This window comes from Fusarium oxysporum, chromosome III, assembly GCF_013085055.1.
Source record: "Fusarium oxysporum Fo47 chromosome III, complete sequence".
Classification (NCBI taxonomy): Eukaryota; Fungi; Ascomycota; class Sordariomycetes; order Hypocreales; family Nectriaceae; genus Fusarium; species Fusarium oxysporum.
In genome coordinates this window covers 3,086,852-3,107,644 of record NC_072842.1, presented here as the reverse complement: position 1 = coordinate 3,107,644, position 20,793 = coordinate 3,086,852, and the positions used below count along the sequence as shown (strand labels likewise).

At 50.3% G+C, this 20,793-nt stretch overlaps 5 protein-coding genes across 5 annotated transcripts; 3 read left to right on the top strand and 2 right to left on the bottom strand.

The window, feature by feature from the left end:
* Nucleotides 1–1,567: 1,567 nt before the first annotated feature.
* On the bottom strand, nt 1,568–4,569 carry FOBCDRAFT_290398 (condensin complex subunit 2/barren). Its single transcript, XM_031176810.3, has 4 exons — nt 4,409–4,569; nt 3,773–4,355; nt 2,144–3,721; nt 1,568–2,081 (listed from the first exon to the last, which is right to left on the bottom strand). Exons 1-4 carry the CDS (start codon nt 4,501–4,503, stop codon nt 1,830–1,832), a joined length of 2,508 nt encoding a protein of 835 aa, XP_031047943.2. The 5' UTR covers nt 4,504–4,569; the 3' UTR covers nt 1,568–1,829.
* Nucleotides 4,570–5,420: 851 nt separating this feature from the next.
* FOBCDRAFT_317209 (Sodium/calcium exchanger protein-domain-containing protein) lies at nt 5,421–8,864 on the top strand. Its single transcript, XM_031176808.3, has 2 exons — nt 5,421–8,377; nt 8,428–8,864. Exons 1-2 carry the CDS (start codon nt 5,601–5,603, stop codon nt 8,756–8,758), a joined length of 3,108 nt encoding a protein of 1,035 aa, XP_031047941.2. The 5' UTR covers nt 5,421–5,600; the 3' UTR covers nt 8,759–8,864.
* An 812-nt stretch (nt 8,865–9,676) lies between these two features.
* Nucleotides 9,677–10,832, top strand: FOBCDRAFT_23897 (eukaryotic phosphomannomutase). Its single transcript, XM_031176807.3, has 3 exons — nt 9,677–9,871; nt 9,923–10,380; nt 10,440–10,832. Exons 1-3 carry the CDS (start codon nt 9,767–9,769, stop codon nt 10,690–10,692), a joined length of 816 nt encoding a protein of 271 aa, XP_031047940.2. The 5' UTR covers nt 9,677–9,766; the 3' UTR covers nt 10,693–10,832.
* A 52-nt stretch (nt 10,833–10,884) lies between these two features.
* Nucleotides 10,885–14,759, bottom strand: FOBCDRAFT_290388 (uncharacterized protein). Its single transcript, XM_054703855.2, has 3 exons — nt 12,247–14,759; nt 11,509–12,197; nt 10,885–11,453 (listed from the first exon to the last, which is right to left on the bottom strand). Exons 1-3 carry the CDS (start codon nt 14,667–14,669, stop codon nt 10,972–10,974), a joined length of 3,594 nt encoding a protein of 1,197 aa, XP_054559830.1. The 5' UTR covers nt 14,670–14,759; the 3' UTR covers nt 10,885–10,971.
* Nucleotides 14,760–16,793: 2,034 nt separating this feature from the next.
* FOBCDRAFT_290380 (muts domain V-domain-containing protein) lies at nt 16,794–20,169 on the top strand (the record flags this gene model as incomplete). Its single annotated transcript, XM_031176804.2, has 2 exons — nt 16,794–17,571; nt 17,621–20,169. The coding sequence occupies 2 exons, from the start codon at nt 16,794–16,796 to the stop codon at nt 20,167–20,169; spliced, it is 3,327 nt and encodes a 1,108-aa protein (XP_031047937.2).
* Nucleotides 20,170–20,793: the final 624 nt, after the last annotated feature.

Sequence of the window (20,793 nt, the reverse complement as noted above, 5' to 3'; positions counted from 1 at the left end):
AGGATCCCTTTTGTTTCTTATCTTATCGGATACCCATGCATGATGATGTAAAGTCTTTTCCATTTCATGATTCGGTCTTTAGGTGGATTGTGGTACACATGAATGAGTACCTATAATGGCTGCTGTGGTAATATCGGGTCGCGCAGTTGCGGATTCTGGCGTTAGGGGCTTGAACTTTGGGTTTAAAAGAGGTTTGAAAGGATCCAAAAATAGCATTCGGAAGTCATGAGGAATTTGACTGGTGTATAGTTGAAAGGTTATCCCTGTCGTAACTGCATTCGAGGGCATATACTCCATGGTTTTCTGGTGTGAAACGAATTAGGTATTACAAGAAGATGACCAGGAGTTAAATTAGTATGGAAACGTACTGCATTACCAATGCCAAGTCATGACATGTTATACATGAGTGAGTAGCGCATGTCCACATCGAGAGACCAGATTGGTGTTCTGATTCAAGGGGTTTTGCAGGTGTGAGACCACCACCAGATCATTGCGGCGAGAGAGGGGCAGTCCCGGGATCTTAGTATTCGGAAGACAAGGGAGGTTGTCGATTAATGTGTATTGTGTACCTGTACTACAGACATATAGGAGATGTGGCTGGATAGCTGCTATGTACATGTGTAGTTCATAGTAAATCGAAGCAATAGGTTGGTAAGTGAGTAGATAGGTATGGCGAGGTCGAAGATGAGAAAAAGGAGAATGGACGAAATGAAAAGAACGAGACGACCTCAAGGGTCCTTCCTTATTCAGACTTATCTACCTCAGCAAGTTGCTTTTGTTCTTGTTCTCTCTTCTGTTTTGCCCCCACAATTTATCAACATCGTCATAAGGGTCCAGTTCGCAACCCGTTTCAACGTCATAGCGCAGCCACAATAGCCCATGAGTGGGTCTGAGACTGGGATATGAGGTACGTACCCGACTCGAGGGTTACCTGCCTGAGCAGTACTTAAGGTACCTTGTCTAAGTAGGCGCCTACCCAAGGTACCATACAATCATAGAGATCTTGAGTAGGACTCTATCTGTTATCTGTACAAAGGTAAGGTAATCAGGAGTTGGTCTTGGACACATGAGCTGAAAATTTTTGCTCTAGGGTCTCTATATGAGTTGGTTTGTAATAATTCTCTCCGCATGTGCGTTATTAGCCCCCATCTCTCTGCAATCTTCAGTACTTACCCAGGTAACTAACTGGCTTGTGCGGCTAATTCCCTTTAGACATGGGAACTGGAAAAGCCAGCTATGAGGTGAGTGTCATGCTGCAGATATCACTGTAGCATTAGCGTATTGGATTAAATTATAGAATGACGAATTTTCTGCCGTTGATTTTCCAGCAGCTACGAGAATAGGATATGGATGTCAGGTCAGGTTGCCATTGACCAAAGTATTATCATTGAGAAAACTTGGATACGACCCAAGAGACCACAAAAGCTCAATCACTCAAGAATTCAAACTTGCTTTCTTCATATTTGAAATTAAAGGAACCCCGCAACAAGAGGCTGCAAATTCAAGAACCACCACCTCATCTTCCAGTCAGCATCCACATGGTATAAAGCAAAGCTCATGAATATGACCAATCAATCATTCCGTCGTGTCCTTCATTCAAAACAAGTACTCTAGATGTTGTTACTGTTGACTTCTCCCCCCAACGCCAGGATATCACGTTATCTTCCGTGCCATGCCATGCCATGCCATACCATACCATACCATGCATTGCTATGTGTCTCTTGAACGATTCCGCAAGCATCTCATGCATGACTCGTCAAACAAACAAGTACATGGCCACTCCAAAACATACTCAAGACAAGTGTTGACATAGTTCAAAACCGCTCCCGCTATTCACCCTCGACAATCTCCGCTGACCAATCCCTGCGGATCTCAAGTTCCGACAGACCAGGTGTGTTGTCAATCACAAGACCCTTCTCATTGGCCAAGTGCAAGAGGCAGATAAAGCAGAATGAGGTTGAAATATCATCCATCACCGGCTTGGGATATACGGTCTGCAGATTGTTCATGATCTCTGTGAACTTAAGCGTCTCTTCTTGCTTAGGTTCGCTGACATCCACTGCTTGGGGCTCAGGCTGTTTCTGTAGTTAGATGTATTAGCATAATGCCACGTCTTCGTTTTTGACTGTGCATAATAACTTACTTGAAGAATGTCAACATCCATACCCTTCCACAACTCTTCCTTCAACCTTCGCACATCCACTTTCTTGGCTACCCTAGCATATTGCACATACTCGGGTCGTACACGCCTCGTTTGAGTAACCAGTGTCGTTCCGAATGCTCCAGTATTAGTTACCGTCTCTCCATTAAGTAGAGCTGTGAGCCCTCCGCCATCAGAGAGTCCAGCCTGCCCGTCAAGCCCTGGTGAGAAGTGCTCTCTTGCGTCCGCAAACTCTAGATCGTCATCGTCGTCCAAGTCACCGCCGCCGGGGAATGGCATAACATCGTCCTGAAAGAAGTTGGCATCATAATCGCCTTCAGGCAACGCTGTCTCGTCTGTATGTTGCGGGGCCTTTTGGTTGGCCCAGAATGCTTCGTCCATTTCACCATCAGGTTGATTATCTGCACCGGTATTACCAAAGCCACCCCCACCGCGAGAGCTGAAGCCTGTGCGTCGTTTGCTCATCCGTGCCTTTGGCTTGAGGAATAGGCTTAGCAGAGACTTGGAGTTAAAGTGCTTGTCGTCGGGGAGAAGATTGCGTGACTTAGACTTCCAATCCTTCTTGGGCATGCTGATGGCCGAATTGTTGGTGGCCTGTGTATGAATGATATCCGAAATGTGTGAATCCAGAGGTGCGGCAAAATCGATCTCAAAGGGCTCTTTCTCTTTGCGCTTCTTTGTCTCTGTTGCCGGCTTATTCACATCCTTGATCTTCCTGATCCTCCAGTGCTCCGCGCTCGCCCAATTCTTCTGCAACGCCTGGTCGAAAAATCCAAGGATGTCCTCGTGCATCTTGTCCGCCTTCTGCGCGCTCGTCATCGAAACAACGTATTCACCCTTGCCGTCGATCTCATCCCCATCACCACCCTCTTCACCGAGACCCGCGTCGTACACTCGCATCTGTGGCTCCAGGGCGGCTTCTCTAGCCCAGGCCTCGCCGCCCTCACCGAAAGCGACATTATCGGCGGCATCGAAGGCTCCCAGGGCAAGGTCATCATCATCGAAGCCTGCTGCTTCGTCACCATCGATTACGAGACCGGAAAAGTCGCCAAGCGCTCCCGGGGTCTTTTCCTTGTCCTGGTCCTGTCTCCAATCTTCGGGTGCCTTCAAAAATGGAATATCCATGGATCCCGAAGGATCGCCAAGATCAAACGTCTTTAAAGAAGGACAAACATCAAGCTCATCGAGTCGGTGCAAGTCGGGGATGAACTTGGCACCAAGGACTCCAACATCGATTTCGACATCGTCGGCTTCCTCCTCATCTTCCAGCTCCTCCTCCGGGTCGTTCTCGGCTTCCTCGTCTTCTCCGTCGCCCTCTTCGTCGTCGGACTTCGTCTTTCCAAGGGTGGCGGCATCACCAGTATCGTCGCTACTGTCAAAGACGATACGTCCTTGTGAATCGATCATGAGATGGTTTAGAAGAAGACCCTTGGCGCCACCCTCATCAAAATCGGCAGATGCTTTTTTGAACAAGGGATCGACTGCGAATTCCAGCTCGAACTTTTTGAGCTGCAGCGAGTTGAACGAGGGGGCAAGCGTTGCTTCAGATGATCGTTGTGTCTAGTAAATGTTAGTTTGAGCCTTTGAGGAGTGCCCGGATCTCTGCTATACCTTCTTCTTGGGCTTCTTTTTGACGTTGCCATCCTCATCGAGTTCTTCTTCGTCGCTCTCGTCGGCATCCTCGCCATCTTTGTCTTTCTTCTTGGCGTTGTTGCTATCGGCAAGGCCACTCAATAGCTTCCCTGTTTCCGTTGCGACGCTGTCCACACGGTTGGTGTAGATCTTGACGCATCCGTCCAAGGTACAACTGGCCTTTTGGAAGTTCACACCGTCGCCTTCCTTGAGGAGTGACATATCGTGAAAGTAGTCTATGAGAGCGAAGTTCCATGAATTTGTCGCATTGATTTTGTTGTCGGTCGCCATCTTCATCCATTCTTCGAAATTGGCGAGAAGCGGCACACGCTTCATAGGCGTGACCGCAGAACCTCCGACCACAAAGCCCTCATCATCTTCGATATAGCTGGCGCGGCCGCCGCGGGGAGTTTGGGGGTCACCGTTCTCCATGTCGTCAAGGCGAAGGCCAACCTTGCGAGGAGTTGCGGCCTTCTTGATCTCGTTAAATTGTCTTTCGTGGAGAGCTCTCCTGGAGCTCATGCGCTGCCCCTTTTCTGACACATCATCGTTGAGGGGGATTCTGGATAGTTGCATTAGCACACCGCAGTTGTTGCTGGGGAATCGATAACTGACTTGACGGGTGACTGCGTTATGAATGGTGAGGCCGTACTGGAGCCTGTGTTGTTCCTGGCACTCCCCGTCCGGGGAACTTGAGCAACTCGAGGCATTTTCAATTTGTTTGTGTGGGCTTTTGAGGGACAAAAAGGGCGTGTTTGGACGAGGCCTATCGCGTTGTCGTCGTCGTCGTGTTGCGGGACCCCCCTGGCCAAAGTAAACAAAATAAATGCCAACTGCTATGGAGGTAGCACGAGGGGCGGGCGGTGTGTGGGGTAACCTCAATGCTCTGTTATTGTTTAACCTTAGGCCTCAACTGTGGCTGGAGATTATAGCCACAGTGAGTCCCTCTAAGGTACGGAGGTACTCTCCGTCTGAAACGGAACATCACCGACACGGGACGCTGCCAAGGCAGGAACAGTCCAAACAACCCAATGGTAAGTTACCCCTGCCCATGCACCTTTATCCCGTCTGATCACCAAGTTTCCAGTAAGCACGTGGCGCAACCTAAAGCAAGCACGTTGAAGATGAGAAGCTTAACCAACAGACGTTATACGAGTGGCAGAGAAGTCGGTGTACTGTATCGACCAAGGAACTCATCTTAACGATCAGTCTGTCACTGGGAGCTCTGAACTGGATCAGCTGTGTCTTGGTGGCTCCTGCCAAACTTGGAGCTAATAAGGTAGCCACACCTCACTCATACACTAACTGCGGCAAGCACTCTGTGGTATGTCTAGGTTGTGTCTATCTTTGAACAACAGGCGGCCTCCCTTCGTCTTCGTCACCATCACCAAACTAGGTTGTAACAAACCCGTCGCAAAGAGACGCTAAAATGCAGGAAACTGGATTTCTGCATGCTTCAAAAGGGAAAGTCGATGCATAATGGGGGATATTAAGATTCTCGATCACCGATCCACGATTCCCCCCTCGGTTAAGTTAACGTGGGAATGGGGCATACCATGGACTTGGGAGCATGTAACGTAAAGTTACGACGGATACTTTAAACCTTTAAACCTTACCTTATCTAGCACTGAATCCAAGTCTTGTTCTCCAAACATTCCCTCTGCATCTTTCCTACTCCCCTCACTGAATCGCATCTCAATTTATATTCTCAAGCTTCATAAGACCCGTTCTTGGTCATTGTTTTTTTTTAAAGATCATAATGGCATCCAGAGAAGCTACTTCATGACATGACGATACCAATTCCAACATGACGAATACCACCCCCCGTGGGCTTCTCTGCCCCATCAGCGAGACTACCAAAGGTCCCAATGCGACTCCCAAACGGTTCCCCAGAGGCAGCCGCTTACAGTCTCGTCCTTTCTATACTACGATCCTCCTTCTATCAGTCTTGACTGCATATTCGTTTCTGTCGCATACGACTTTCGCGCAGTCCGTCTCAAATCGCGTGACAGATCCCGATCTGCTCTTCAAGCGCAGTTTCTCTACGGTCGAAACACCCGAGTGCAATCAAGTCCATGACGCCGAGGACAAATGCGCCTTTGTGCGCAAATACTGCAGCGATGATGATGCCGGGCTCATACACTATATTGAACTGTATTATTGCTCTTTCGGCAATGTAAGACCCATCGCATTCACAGCTCTCGTGCTTTGGCTGGGCCTCCTCTTCACCACCATCGGCATCGCTGCAAGTGATTTCTTCAGTGTCAACCTAAGCACGATAGCGACAGTCCTTGGCCTTAGCGAGAGTTTGGCAGGCGTCACATTTCTCGCCTTTGGCAACGGGTCTCCCGATGTGTTCAGCACTTTTGCAGCCATGGGCTCTAATAGCGCCAGTATGGCCGTTGGAGAGCTTATCGGCGCGGCAAGCTTTATCACAGGTGTCGTTGCTGGTTCTATGGCATTGGTGAGGGAGTTCCGTGTCGATCGGAAATCATACACACGCGATATTTGCTTCTTCATTCTTGCGGTCGTCTTCACCATGATCTTCCTAGCTGATGGCCACCTGCACTTGTGGGAGTGTTGGGTGATGATAGGGTACTATGGAGTGTATGTCGTTACTGTTGTAACATGGCACTGGTACTCCACGAGACGCAAAGCTAGACAACGCAGAGAAGGCGAAGCGCGCAGCCATGTGTATGCAGCCCTAGGTCACTCGGGGGACGAGTTGGCCGGCGAGCCATATAGAGACGACCCAGATGATGTTGGCTCGGGCCCTGGCACTGCGCACGCTACGCCGCCTGATATCTCGCTCCTTGAAGCCGGACCCAGGATCGAGGTTGACGGTACGCCTCAGCGAGCTGAAAGCGACACGTCTAGTGAAGACCATGACCGCATGGTTGCAGCCGAGGTTGCCAGCAGCATGCGAGTTCTACGAGGCCGTGGAGTTAGACGAAACACAATGACGCCCATCCGACCTAGTCTTGTAGGTGCACTGGAATTTCGGTCTGCTTTGGCGCAGCTACAACGCGAGGGTAATTTACAGCTGTCCACGATCCCAGGAAGAAGCTACTCGGATTATCATGTGCACAGGCGCAGGCAGACCACCGCAACAATCGCAGAATCCGCTCGGTCTGATGGTCAGTTGGACCCAAACACGGGCGAGCACGCGCCCATAAGGAACAGAGCACTCTCTTCTGGAGACGTCCCAGTCGGTGTGCCTGCTCACCCGGATTTACATATTCCACGCCGCAACGGTTCCGAACCGACCTTGTCCGTTCCTGGCTCAACAGCCAGTGGAACAAGGGCATCAAGCCCCAGCCCATCCTACACTGTAGGAGGAAACTTGGCAGCGCCTCCAGTCGGACCTAGTGGGACGACCCACGATGCTCCTTCAGAAGGCCAGAAAGGACAGCTGCTGACTCCCGAGCTTCGCCTGCAAATACCTTCCAGCCGCCGTAGCAGTTACAGCGACCGCTCCTCGCCTAGCACGCCTTTCCCCGTGTACAGCGATTCGCCAGCACTGCTTACGCCCAATTACCAGAATGACCCAATTGAGTTCGTGTCGCCAGGAGGAGTATCACCCAGTACCGTTGCACCGGGCCCAGCAAGCCGTGAGACACCCTTTGCCGACTTGCAACTGACAGTCGATACACCATCACGTCCTGTTAGATGGTGGCCCTATGCCGTGCTACCAGCTCCCCATGTCTTGTGGGCAACCTTGTTCCCTACATTGCAAGGCTGGAAAGAGAAGACGGCATGGGACAAGTTTGTCAGTGCCATCTCTGTCCCAAGTATCTTTCTTTTGGTGGTGACTTTGCCCGTCGTAGACTCAGAAACCACAGACGGCGAATCATCTATCCTCGAGGCACTCAACGACCACACCGATCATTACCATCACGATCATCAAGTTGTTGGGCACATGGCTCCGCCCATATCAATTGAGCACTCGGCGATTGAGCCAGAAGGAGAGTCGGAATGGGAGCGCTATCGTAGACACACTATCACAAGCCGTGGCAACAGTCACGTTGGCCTTGCGACAACACCTTCCACAGCACATGCTGCAGATGGAGAGACTCTGGCCGCCTCGCAGTTCTCTCTGGGTCCACCGGCCATAGTGGCAAAGCCAGCTTCAGATTTCCATTCCTCCAGCAGTGTCAAGAATGACTGCACAGGCTGGAACCGATGGCTCGTGGCGCTACAACTCTTTACTGGTCCCCAGTTTGCTGTCCTGGTCTTGTGGGCCAATACCTTGGAGGACTGGGAGAGCCCTCATAAAGCTTTGATCCGCATGGTGTTGTACACACTCCTTGCATCTCTCATTCTTCTCGGTGTCTTGGTCGTCTTCACGTCAGAGGACAGACCGCCTCGTTATCATTACATGCTTTGCTTCATGGGATTCATTATTAGTATTGCTTGGATCTCAACGATCGCAGGCGAGGTTGTAGGGGTTCTCAAGACAGTCGGTGTCATTTTGAACATCTCGGAAGCGCTATTAGGTCTCACCATATTTGCTGCTGGCAACAGTGTGGGGGATCTAGTCGCTGATATTACAGTAGCACGGCTTGGGTATCCCGTTATGGCTTTGTAAGTACAGGAGGGCTTCCTCGGAGCACTTGGGCTAATATGTTATCTAGATCTGCTTGTTTCGGTGGCCCTATGCTGAACATCCTTCTGGGCATTGGTATCGGCGGTGCGATGATGACAATCCAGAAGGCAAACAAGAAGCACCGCAAGAACCCCAGCCATCCCATCAAGTACAAGCCTTACCGCATCCAAGTCGGTGGGACGCTGATGATCTCAGCTATCACACTACTTGTCACGCTCGTGGGCTTGCTTATTGTTGTGCCCATGAACAAATGGATCTTGAGTCGCAAGATTGGATGGGGACTGATCACTCTCTGGGCAGTGAGTACAATCGTAAACGTGATCGTCGAGCTCACTGGAGCTTGGGGTGAAATGGCATAGCCTGCCATGAACTTGGCTGGGTTTATAAAGGCGGTTTTGTCTTATTCATACATTCTTTGAGCGACTATTTAGACCAAGCAATAACATGACTTTACATTTTTACGAACGAGAGCTGCTTTGAGAAGTCTTGGCTGATAAAAGTGTATATATGGATATCCATCAGGTATTGACCATTAATCCTTGTTCACTCGTTCACCGAGCTCACCTCGACTGAGGGGCCCACTGGTTGCTGCGAGCTATTTAGCGGTGAGACTAGGCGGAAGAGGTGGCCCACTAAAAAGTTTCCTTGCGCTTGTGAAGATCTTTTGGTGGAGGGGTACTCCGTAGCGTACGAGGGGTTATTAGAGGGGTAACAAGAAGAGGAAAACTAAGGTACAGCAGCAACGAGTTGTCAGTCCAGAGCATTCAAAACAAGACGTGGCCAATCTTCCATGTATTTTTGTTACTTCTCAGAAGTTCGGTGGTGGTTGCAACCATCATCAATCATCTATCATGGACCTCGGAGAGTGTTGCCTTTAATCCCAATTGCATCCATGGTTGGATGTCAACAGTGGACCAACCCCTGGATCTTTAGCGGTAAACGTGGCCCAAGGGATAGAAGATCTTCGAGAAACCACAGCAATTCACCTCTTTGTGACTGTAGGTTTTTGAGGGTCAGATACATCGACTGTTGGCCCTGTATTATTATTTTAACGGCTCTGCCAAGATCTATATTACAAGCAAGCTTTTTTGAACCACGAAGAGCAGCACCTTGGGCTCCTCGAAGTGCCTTGGGCGAAGATACCTGTGTTACCTGAGGTGCAGTTCGTCGTCAAGTCTGCCCCGCATTGAATTTCATCGTACATGCTCTGTAGTACCTAGCTCCCCATCCCTGCCCCACCTTCTCCCATTTGTTTAGGTAGGTAGTATCAAGTCCCCCCCTCAACACCAAGGAGCTCCCCTATCTCACCTTATTCCTGTATCGTACATTCTCCGTTCTCTCTTTTCCAAACCACAGCAACATTCACAATGGCTCTCGCATCCCCCCCGTCGTACACTCCTCTCCAGGAGCGTCCTCTCAAGGACACCATCTGCCTCTTCGACGTTGACGGCACACTCACACCCGCGCGCCTGGTATGCTCAAACACCCTGTTCTGAATCCCTTCCAGTCGCTAACCCATACAGGACGCCTCGCCCGAGATCCTCGATATCCTTCAGAAACTTCGCTCAAAGTGCGCTATCGGATATGTTGGTGGCTCGGACTTCGCCAAGCAACAGGAGCAGCTGGGCAAGCCCGCCGGACAGCCCGTCACCGCCCTCTTTGACTTCTGCTTCTCCGAGAACGGCTTGACTGCCTTCAAGCTCGGCGAGCCCCTCGAGTCGAACTCGTTCATCAAGTTCATTGGCGAGGAGCAGTACAAGGAGCTTGCCAACTTCGTCCTCCACTATGTTGCTGATCTCGACATCCCCGTCAAGCGCGGCACGTTCATTGAATTCCGCAATGGGATGATAAACATTAGCCCCGTCGGTCGTAACGCCAGCACTCAGGAGCGGAACGACTTTGAGGCGTTCGACAAGGACGCGAAGGTCCGGGAGAAGTTTGTCGCTGTTCTCAAGGAGCGATTCGGCCATCTCGGCCTCACGTACGTTATGAACCCTAATCCGCCATGACATGCTCTGGTTTCTGATATTCTCTGAAAAGCTTCTCCATTGGTGGCCAGATCTCCTTCGATGTGTTCCCCACCGGGTGGGATAAGACTTACTGCCTCCAGCACCTTGAGAACGAGGCCAAGAAGCCTGACGGTATCGCCTACAAGACCATTCACTTCTTTGGCGACAAGACATTCGAGGGCGGCAACGACTACGAGATTTACACCGACTCTAGGACAACTGGCCACTCCGTCACCGGACCTGAGGACACCATGCGTATCCTCAAGGAACTCTTCGATCTCTAAATACATATTTGGGCGTTGGAATGAGATTCAAAAGCATATATACACAATAGAAACGAGGCCAAGAAAGATGCAATGTTTTCATGAATATCCTCCCAAATATGTTTAAAATTGATCCGTCTCATACCCGTATAATGCTGCTAAGCTCGACAAACTGACAATCAACAAGGTATCTTAGATGTATATATGTCTTCGTAATATCGTAGAAACGCTATATGTGCAATATAAATGGCAAAATCCAATCAGTGCCCTTACCTAAGAATCTAACTACACCCAACTGATTCATCGTCCATATTCCAAATGAGGGATGATGACAGGACCATATTTAGTTGGTGCCGTGAACGCTCCGTCACCCTGAACAACAAAGTCGACGGCCAGGCTCACCTTAGACAGGCCCTGTTGCGAGCCGTTCAGGCTGGGGTTAGGGCTGAACGGTGTCTGGGGCACTGCTGCCGCTGCGTCTTGGTCGTATGAAACAAAGGCGACGTAGTTTCGACGACCCATAAGCTTTTTGAGCTCTCTTGCGGCACCACTGGCATCAGAATGGAAGATCTCCATCATATCTTCTTTTGTGTCTGACACCTCGTGCGTTGACTTCTTGCCATTCTGAGGTACGTAAAGCGTCTTTTGGTTGTGCAGCATCTTGAGCACATAGTTGCTCTGAGGTGCCGCGACGATAGGGGATGAGATGATCTGGTACATGGTCTTGTGATCACCAGGGTGTGTGGGGTCGTGAACCAACCCAGCTCCTGAGGCATTGACGTCTGCAGTAATGTTAGCATGAGAAACTCAAAAACTGATATGTGATTGTTGACTTACCTCCAGAGAGGAAGGTCATTCTGATTCCCTTCTGTTGTGCAATGCCTTGCAGAGTTCGGATTAAGTAGGTTCTCTCTAGGTCCTTAGTGTCGTGAGTCCACATATCCTTGAGCACTTCTTGAATGTCAAGCTCGCCAAACTGGTTCAAGACATTACCCATGAGACCAGTTTTTCCGACAGCCTTCTTCACCTGCGAGAAGCCTTGTGCAACCACATCTTTACCGCCGACTACGCCTGCAACGGAGCTCGTGACCTTACCCAGAATGTTGTAGGTTGTGTTGACTGCCTTTTTGCCTGCAGCCATTGTGTTGGCAAGGCTCTCCACAGTGTCCAGGCGTGGATACACAAGTGGTACCGAGATCATCCAGATACAATGCTGCACGCTTGGAGGAAGTGTAGCAACTTTGGGGAAAATCCCTTGGTATGTCGGGCCTGCCATTACTTGGGCTTGGGTACGCTCGGATCGGCAGTCAGGGCCAACAACCACCACAGCCGGTCCGAGGTACTTCACGAAATGCCAACCAGTTCCAGTGATGGTGAATATGTCGTGATCGGTGCTGACGTTCCGTAGCATCTCGACAGTGGTATGGTGCTGAAACAACAGGTACATCTCTGTCGCAATTCGTCCAATGTTCTTGAACATGGGTGAAGATTGCATATAGTCTGGGTATGAGCCATATCCATCAAAACTATTCGCGTCAGTACATGTAACAAACTGAATGATAACAGTGCACTTACATATCGTGGTCGTCAATCTGCAGGACGTGGGGAATTTGCGCAAAGGCCTCACGAAGGAATGGTTGATCAAAGTGGCTGGTGTAGTAGTGGAAGTATGCGTGTGCGACATCCTCTTCATGCCGCGCTGTCCACTGGACGTTCTTCTTGTTGTCACGTCCGCTCATGGCAAGCCACTGCTTGAGGAGAGGGACTTCTTTCCACAAACGATCACCGTAGATCTGGTCTCCCAACCCTAACTGAACATGAAAGCCACCACAATCGACATTCTTCTGGAGGACGTCCTTCCACATGAATCCAACCCCGCCAAGCTTAGCTCGCTCGTTCTGTGAAGTGCCTGCAGCGAAGTCGTTGCCGGAGTGTGCAATAAAGCGCCAGCTAGTCTCTTGACGCCCAGCCACGACGAATTCATAGCGTGTGCAGCCAAGGTGAGAGGTAACTGCATATGTCCAACGCTCAGTACCAGCCTCAGACATGGGCAGTTCTAAATCATATTTATAAAACTTCCATCTTTGGTGTGTAAAAATTGGGCGAGGCTCGGCTTGTCGTGGATTGGGTGCCAGGTCGTGGCTCAGGTGAATATGGATTGTGGGTGGTTGAGGAGCATCTGTCACAATCAGAATACTACCCAGCCAAAGGCCCTTCTCGATATCCATGTTAACATATCGTAGATAGGGGCCAAAGTAAACGCCATTCGTAGGTTGAATTCTGTACATATCAACACCCGCGCTTGGTGGAGGACCAGTAAATCCGGCGGCTGTGGGTGTCGCTGAAGCCGCTACACTCATGATACTCTCAGCATAGCCAGGGGTATGCGGTGGGAACATCGGAGAGGCCATGGCTTGCTTGCCAAACATTGGCGATGCCAAAGGGTTTCCATAAGTCGAAGCGGTTGGCGAGAGAGGAGCTTGTTCGTGAGATATGGGATTTGGTCCCTTGGGGAACTCCCACTGCGTAGCTTGGGATGCCAGATGAATATAGTAGTATTGTCCGGAATTTTGATCCAAATGGGCGATCCATCCCTCAGGCAGGGGTGGAGGTGAGGCTGGGTTCTGGGTTTCAAAGGTCTGGGCAGGGGCAACGACTTGCTGCTGAGACGGTTGCCCATTCTGCTCAGGGTGCGGTTCATTCGCAAACGCAGGGTGAGGGTCGTTGGCAAACGCAGGATGGCCTGGGTGCTGAAGAGCAGGCGAAGCAAGTCCACCAGCAACAGTTGAGGCTGCAGCTACCGCGGCGGCCTTCGTTGGCGCTGTCGATGTAGTCGCCTGCTGTTGAGGCTGAGCAGCGGCAGAACTTGAGCCGGCTTGCTGGGGCCGTTGCTTCTCGTTGGGATAGGACGAGTTTCCACCAGGGTTGAGACTCGAGTATGCAGGAGGGGGCGAGTTGGTGTTCATACGTTGGAAGTCTTGCTCCAACACACTGACTTGCGCCTGACCCTGTCCTTGCCCTTGTGGCTGTGGCTTTTGTTGTTGTTGCTGTTCGGGTTGTGGGGGAGGACTAAACGACTGATGTGACTGTGCCGGACTCGAAATAGCATTCATGCCCTGGTACACAGTCGGAGGACCGGATGGCGCTTGGTCTGGGGTCTCGGTGGGTGTCCATGGTCGTTGAGGAGGAGGTTGGTTTCCATACTGCGCGAGCCTCTGGGAAGCGGCCGCACTGGGGGCGCCCAGGCTGTTAAGGGTAGCAGTTCCGGAGATACCAGCGGCGGCATAACGGGCCTCAATAGCATCAGCCGGCGCCTGTCCGGGCTCCACAATCGGGGTTTCAGGAGGGGGAGGCGAGCCACGGCTTGCACGGGTCGTTGAAGTTGAGGCAGTTGAAGCAAAGCGATTTACTCCTTGGTCGTTCATCTTGAGTTGTTGGACAGCGGCAGGCTGAGCTGGTGCATTGCTTGATGAGCCAGACGCAACACCAGGTGGCGGATAGTACGTTTTTTGATAGCTGGGATAATTGTTGTTAGAGGAGCCAGGGCGGTGGCTATCGGCCAGAGGACGTTGAAAAAGATCGGTGTCGGCGTCAGGACTTGTGGGAGAGCTGATAGGTTTTGGAGCAGCCCCTCTTCGCTCAGCGAGACCAGGTTTCTTTCCTGGTGGGCTAGTTTCTAGTCGAGGGCTGGTGTCGTTGTATGCGGAGCCGAAGGGCTTCGCAGGAGTTGGTTTGCGAATGTCGTCGTCGTCCGGGAACGGCAAGGGAGCCGCAGAGCTGGAGGCGCCAGGAGGAAGAGGAAATGAGTGCTTAGAGGCGGGAGATGTGGACGAAGGAGGCGCAGGATATCGGAAAGCAGAGGATCTGCCATCTTTTGCGGGTTGGGGGCTCTGAGGTTTGAATATGCGCAAAGGTTCAACGGTAGGGCTGTCGCAGTCTTCAGGGGCGGGCTTGCTGAGAAACATCTCCTCATCCGGAACGCCACGACTACGCTCCATCTTGAGATACGATGGCGCCTCTAATAGGCGACGGAAGATACGGAAGTGAAATGTGCGACAGTATGCGATATGGGAGTTCCCCAATGATGGCGGGGTAACTGAGCGAGCAACAGAACGTCCTGTTTGAGCTTGATGACGCAGATGACGAGGCGCAAAGGAGGCCGCGGTAGCTGGCCTGTTCTTGATCAACAAGTACAAACTTGAGAGGTCAAGAAAGCTCTTGGGTGATATGCCCTCTGGGTTTATCTTGTTTGAGTTGTTGGTTGAGCGGGGTTCGACTGTTTGGGCTGTATCGGCTGAAGTGACGTGGGCTTGTGCGTACAGGTAAGGTAGGTAGGTACCTAGATTAGTAGTTAGTGCCTTCCGTCTCCCGTGGCGTTGGTTGTGCTTGTTTGTACCTGATTGAGGGGTCCCAGGAAAGTAGGTAGGTCGCAGAAACGGCCGCGTCAGGTACAAAACTCTGATGTTGGTTTCAGAAGAGTGAAAAAGTGATAAAAAAATTCAGGGGAATACTTTGTAAAGAACAAAAGCGCATGAAAGAAAAAAAAATTAAAAGAGAAAAGGGGGAAAGGACAATCAAGAGGGGAAGAGGGTCTCTTCTGCTCAAGCGCCGTGGCCTGCTGGATCATACAGATCATGGGGAGCTTCCAATAGCAATACAGCAGCTGGGAGGCAGCTCGTTAAAACGAAGTGAGGTGGCGTGGCGTGGCCTTCAATCGTAGGGAACTAGAGGGAGCTTATAAGTGCAGGGGTTTTCTAGCACCCAAGCCAAGGTACCTATGATTGAAACGTCGTTACTTCATTGAGAATTAGGTATACCCTACATGCAGTACCTATCAAGTCCTGGTACGGAAAGCTTGTGTCTTGCTATTCCCATCATAAATAACAGGTAGGTGCTGTTCTCCCGAGTATAATGGATGTAACCGCCCGAGTTAAACCAACAAGAAACATCTTTCTTGTCCGGCGGCAACAGCTTCAGGGGCATGAAATGCGTCACTCTCACAAGAAAAATATCGAGCTCAGATAATCTCAAACTCAGAGCCTGTGTTTCAAAAGACACCATGAACGATGACAAACTCTGATTGGTTCCCCCGAACAAGCTGTAAGCGCCCGAGAGCTCGAGCTAAAGCTTGGAAGCCATCAAAAGCGGGGCCTCGGGAAGAGCCTTGCAGGGCTTGGGGGCCAAAGAATAACGGGAGGGTGGGGCATTTGGGGTAAAATCATGGATCATGAGAGCTCTGGAGCTCATCATGGGTAGCAACATAGCCTCGATGCAAGCGCCCGTCTTTGAAGCCAAGAAATGCATGTGACCACTAACCGTATTGAATTTCAAGCGGCACATCAAAGAATTATGTGATAACGAGATTGTGAGTTTTGGCGAGGTCCCTCAATTCTGTGATAACTAACACGTACAGTATTAGAACAAAACGAAGTAAATGGCTGGCGCGAAGGTAAGTTGAGTCATTGGAACTCCAAATATCAACAACAATAGCCCTAACCAAGTCAAATATTTGACAGACACACATCATGACTTTTATAAGGCTCATGTTAATAGACCCTGATCAACTAGTGGCCTAGGCTCTTATTGCCCGGGTTTAGCTGATCGTTGTCGAGTGGAGTGCAGGAATGCTGTATAAAGGATGCAGATATGCAAGTGATTACTTCTTAATAACCTATCCATTCATGTCTGTAGTGCTTCATCTTGTAGGCGTAGGTATTGTAAGGGGTTTACTGGGAAGCACTTAGCATGTCTCTCGTGATTGAATTGCTACAATAATTTGCTGCCTACGTTAAATCAGGATCAAAGTTCATAATAGGTGTTTTCTCTGCCTCATTAACATATTTCGGTCAAGCAAAGTTCAGATCGAAGTCAACACTAAGTAGGTTGGGAGTATGGATGGGTCCATGTTACCTTAAGGTGTACCTATCGCTACGGAGTACCAGTTCAAGAATTAGAATTAAAGAAATGTGGGTCGGTCAGCCACTCAACGCGTCTCAACTTCTAAGACGCGCTTTCTCCAACGTCACCACCTCGAAATTCCAGGGACTAGATTAAGGGTATCAAATGTGAATGCCCCCTATAGCTAATGCCATTTGCAACACCTCCAAGTCCTGATCTCCAACATGGCTCCCACTCCGAAATCGACCGAGAAGAAACAACAGTCACTGACTTCATTTTTCACACCAAAAACCGTCAATGGCTTGGCAGCAGTCTTTGAGAAGCAAAGCCGAGCACAAGCAGCCAAGTCGCAGCCGCAATCGCAGCCACAGTCATCCAGCAAAGATAACGAGTCGCCCTCGAGGAAACGAGCTTTAGATGATGCGGGAAAGGAGAATGAGAAGCCTGGAAAGACTCTGAAAAGAGCTAGAGTTAATGACACTCCCGCCAATGAAGACACAAGTACATTTTTCTCCAGATCGAAAGCTGGCGATCAAGAGACCGTAGGGACACGGACAGAAAGATACCGATATGACGGCTCCAGTGCACCGACCACCCAAGATGGTGACAAGAACACGGAATCGATCCAGAATGAGGATGAAGATGCAGAAGAGAGGCGACAACACCAGGAGCTACATAAAAGATTCGTCAAGAAACTCGGCCACCCAGATGCACTCGTATGGCGTCGCAATCTCCAAGATGCTGCACCGGCGGGTGAAGATGAAGATGCCGACGCTGATGAAGAGGATGCTCCAGCCCCTGCAAAGACGAAGAAGAAGGGTTCCAAGACAGGCAAACTCACCCCTATGGAGATCCAGTTCCTTGACATCAAAAGAAAACACATGGACACAATCCTCATCATGGAGGTGGGTTATAAATTTCGATTCTTTGGCGAGGATGCTCGTATAGCGGCCAAGGAGCTGAGTATAGTCTGCATTCCAGGCAAGATGCGTTATGATGAGCGTAAGTTATCATTCCTGCAGCTCTGAGCGCATAATTCTAACCTGTACAGACCCATCAGAGGCTCATTTAGATCGCTTTGCCTCGGCGAGTATCCCGGTGCACCGTCTTCCGGTACATGCAAAGCGCCTGGTAGCTGCCGGACACAAAGTCGGTGTCGTTCGTCAAATCGAGACTGCAGCATTGAAGAAGGCTGGAGACAACCGCAACACCCCATTTGTCCGCAAGCTCACCAATCTCTACACAAAAGGTACATACATCGATGAGAATGGTGAGCTCGACCAGAGCGGTGGTTCGGGAGCCCCCTCGGGCGGTTATCTATTATGTTTAACGGAATCCAAGGCCAAGGGATGGGGCACTGATGAGAAAGTTGATGTTGGCATCATTGCCGTACAGCCAGCAACCGGAGACATCATATACGACAACTTCGAGGACGGTTTCATGCGGAGTGAGATTGAAACGCGGCTCTTGCACATCTCCCCCTGCGAGTTCTTGATCGTGGGGGGTTTAACCAAGGGTACCGATAAACTCGTGCAGCACTTATCAGGCACCAGCACGAATGTTTTTGGTGACCGGAGTCGAGTCGAGCGCGTTCCCAAGAGTAAGACTATAGCGGCTGAGGCGTACTCCCACGTCACTCAATTCTACGCGGACAAGCTCAAAGATAATGCCCAAGACGAAACTGCTGCCGCCCTTCTCGACAAAGTCTTGAAACTTCCCGAGTCTGTCACCATCTGCCTCTCGGCTATGATTAACCATCTCCAAGAATACGGTCTCGAGCACATCTTTGACCTTACAAAGTACTTCCAGAGCTTCAGCACACGCTCACATATGCTAATCAATGGTACGACCCTCGAAAGCCTTGAAGTGTACCGTAATTCTACAGATCACTCCGAAAAGGGCAGTCTGTTCTGGGCGCTCAACAAGACACTCACGCGCCCAGGACATCGCCTACTCCGAAAATGGGTAGGACGTCCCCTGCTCGATCAACAACTTCTCGAGGCCCGTCTCAACGCCGTTGAGGAGCTTCTCGAGAAGCAATCAACCGTTCCTGTATCCCAGCTTGAGTCACTTTTGGCCAACACCAAAACCGATCTTGAACGCAGTCTTATCCGCATCTATTACGGCAAATGCACACGTCCAGAACTCTTCTCAGTGCTTCAGGCCCTCCAAAGGGTTGCGAGTTACTACTCAACCGTCAAGAGTCCTTCTGACGCCCCCTTCTCTTCCTCTCTCCTAAACGATGCTGTCTGTGCACTTCCACAAATTCTTGACACAGTTGTGTCCTATCTCGAGCGCATTAACCTTGTCGCAGCCCAGAAGGATGACAAATATGGCTTTTTCCGTGATGAATTTCAGACAGAAGATATGCAAGATCATCAACTTGGTATCGCTCATGTTGAGCACGAGCTAGATGGTCACCGTGCTGTCGCCGCTGAAAAGATTAAGAAGAAGACTGTCGATTATGTCACTGTTGCTGGCATCGAATATCTTATTGAGGTGCCCAACACAGATATCAAAAACGTCCCTGCTTCTTGGGCCAAGATTTCTGGAACCAAGAAACTCTCACGCTTTCACACACCCGAGGTACTTCGCCTCATCACGGAACGCGACCAACACCGCGAGGCCTTAGCTGCCGCCTGTGACAAGGCCTTCACAGATCTGCTCGCCTCCATTTCTGCAGACTACCAGCCTCTTCGCGATGCCGTATCTGCTCTCGCGACCCTCGATTGCATTCTCTCACTTTCTAAAGTTGCCGCTCAGCCAGGCTACTCTCGACCCTCATTTCTCCCATCAACCGCCGACCCAACTATCTCTATTACTAACGGTCGTCACGCTATTGCTGAGCATACTCTTGACGGCGGCTACATACCCTTCTCTACCAGCCTCATGCATCCTTCACCTCTCGCTCATCTCATAACTGGCCCCAACATGGGCGGTAAGTCTTCTTTCGTCCGCGCCCTTGCCCTTATAGTTCTCCTTTCTCAAGTGGGCTCTTATGTCCCAGCCGATGCCTTGTCTCTCACCCTCTGTGATGCTATTCATACACGTACGGGGGCTCGCGACAATCTCTTCGCCGGTGAATCTACATTCATGGTTGAGGTCTCTGAAACAGCCCGTATCCTTCGATCGGCCGGCCCCCGAAGTCTGGTCATTCTCGACGAGCTAGGCCGCGGAACCAGTACTCACGATGGCGCCGCCATCGCTCAGGCTGTGCTGCAGCATGTCGTCACTGAAACCCGCTGTCTAACACTCTTCATCACGCACTATCAAAATCTAGCGCGGGTAGCTGAAGGTCTAGATGGTGTCAAGAACGTTCACATGAAATTCAAGGCAGAGAAGGGAGAGGATGGCGAGGAACAGGTCACGTTCTTGTACGAAGTTGGCGAAGGTGTTGCTCATCGATCTTATGGCTTGAACGTTGCGAGGCTCGCTCGTATTCCCAAGAAGGTCATTGATGTTGCTGCTCTGAAGTCGGGGCAAATGGAGCAAGAAATGAAGATTCGTCGCTTCAGGGGTGTTTGCCGTGCCTTGTCAGACGTAATACATAACGGGCCGGATCAACTTGACCAGCTGGTATCGGGCATTGAACAATTGTAAATAACATCACAACTATACTACGTACTGTTTCGGGAATTCGATAGAAGAAAGAAATAAAAACCCAATGTCAGAATGACTAATTTCCCATAAGATGCTTACAATGTCTTATGTCTTGAAACCCCGTAACTCCAATGTCAAATGATATGTCCGTCTCCCCCGGACACCAAAGTCCACCTAGTTATTCTTTTCTCATGACACCATTTTATATGCCTCCTTGAAGCCCCAAATTCCCCATACTGATCATCTAAGCGCCGTTAAACATTGTCCCAAGTTAATCGAAACTCCTAATTGTTTCCCCACCCGGTACCATTTTGTTAAAAGTTCAAAAAGAATAATAGAATGTCAAAAACGCAAGTCGGTAGAAATAGGCGTAGGGAGTCGTATGTAATATGTACAGCATGTTCGTATCATCTGGGAGAGTTAGAATTTTCTTTTAGTCAGGACGATGATGGCTGTCAGCCAAATGCTTACCTCGGTGGCTGTCATGAGGGTTGAGAGCAACGATCTAACATGACTCGCCATGATCTGGAAGACTGGCGAACTCCATTTATGCTTGTGGATCTTGTGATTCTCGTTTGTGTCTTGGGTGCCTGCAGGTCCACGAGGCACATGTCTTGCCTTCTT

Bases quoted from the DNA above. Each gene is read 5' to 3' on its own strand.
- FOBCDRAFT_23897 (XM_031176807.3), top strand. From the start codon at position 9,767: ATGGCTCTCGCATCCCCCCCGTCGTACACTCCTCTCCAGGAGCGTCCT. The intron at 9,872-9,922 runs GTATGCTCAAAC...TAACCCATACAG, and splicing joins CACTCACACCCGCGCGCCTG to GACGCCTCGCCCGAGATCCT. The intron at 10,381-10,439 runs GTACGTTATGAA...TTCTCTGAAAAG, and splicing joins TTCGGCCATCTCGGCCTCAC to CTTCTCCATTGGTGGCCAGA.
- FOBCDRAFT_317209 (XM_031176808.3), top strand. From the start codon at position 5,601: ATGACGAATACCACCCCCCGTGGGCTTCTCTGCCCCATCAGCGAGACT. The intron at 8,378-8,427 runs GTAAGTACAGGA...TATGTTATCTAG, and splicing joins GGGTATCCCGTTATGGCTTT to ATCTGCTTGTTTCGGTGGCC.
- FOBCDRAFT_290388 (XM_054703855.2), bottom strand. From the start codon at position 14,669: ATGGAGCGTAGTCGTGGCGTTCCGGATGAGGAGATGTTTCTCAGCAAG. The intron at 12,198-12,246 runs GTAAGTGCACTG...TGACGCGAATAG, and splicing joins CAGATTGACGACCACGATAT to TTTTGATGGATATGGCTCAT. The intron at 11,454-11,508 runs GTAAGTCAACAA...ACATTACTGCAG, and splicing joins AATGACCTTCCTCTCTGGAG to ACGTCAATGCCTCAGGAGCT.
- FOBCDRAFT_290398 (XM_031176810.3), bottom strand. From the start codon at position 4,503: ATGCCTCGAGTTGCTCAAGTTCCCCGGACGGGGAGTGCCAGGAACAAC. The intron at 4,356-4,408 runs GTCAGTTATCGA...GCAACTATCCAG, and splicing joins ATAACGCAGTCACCCGTCAA to AATCCCCCTCAACGATGATG. The intron at 3,722-3,772 runs GTATAGCAGAGA...AACATTTACTAG, and splicing joins AAAAGAAGCCCAAGAAGAAG to ACACAACGATCATCTGAAGC.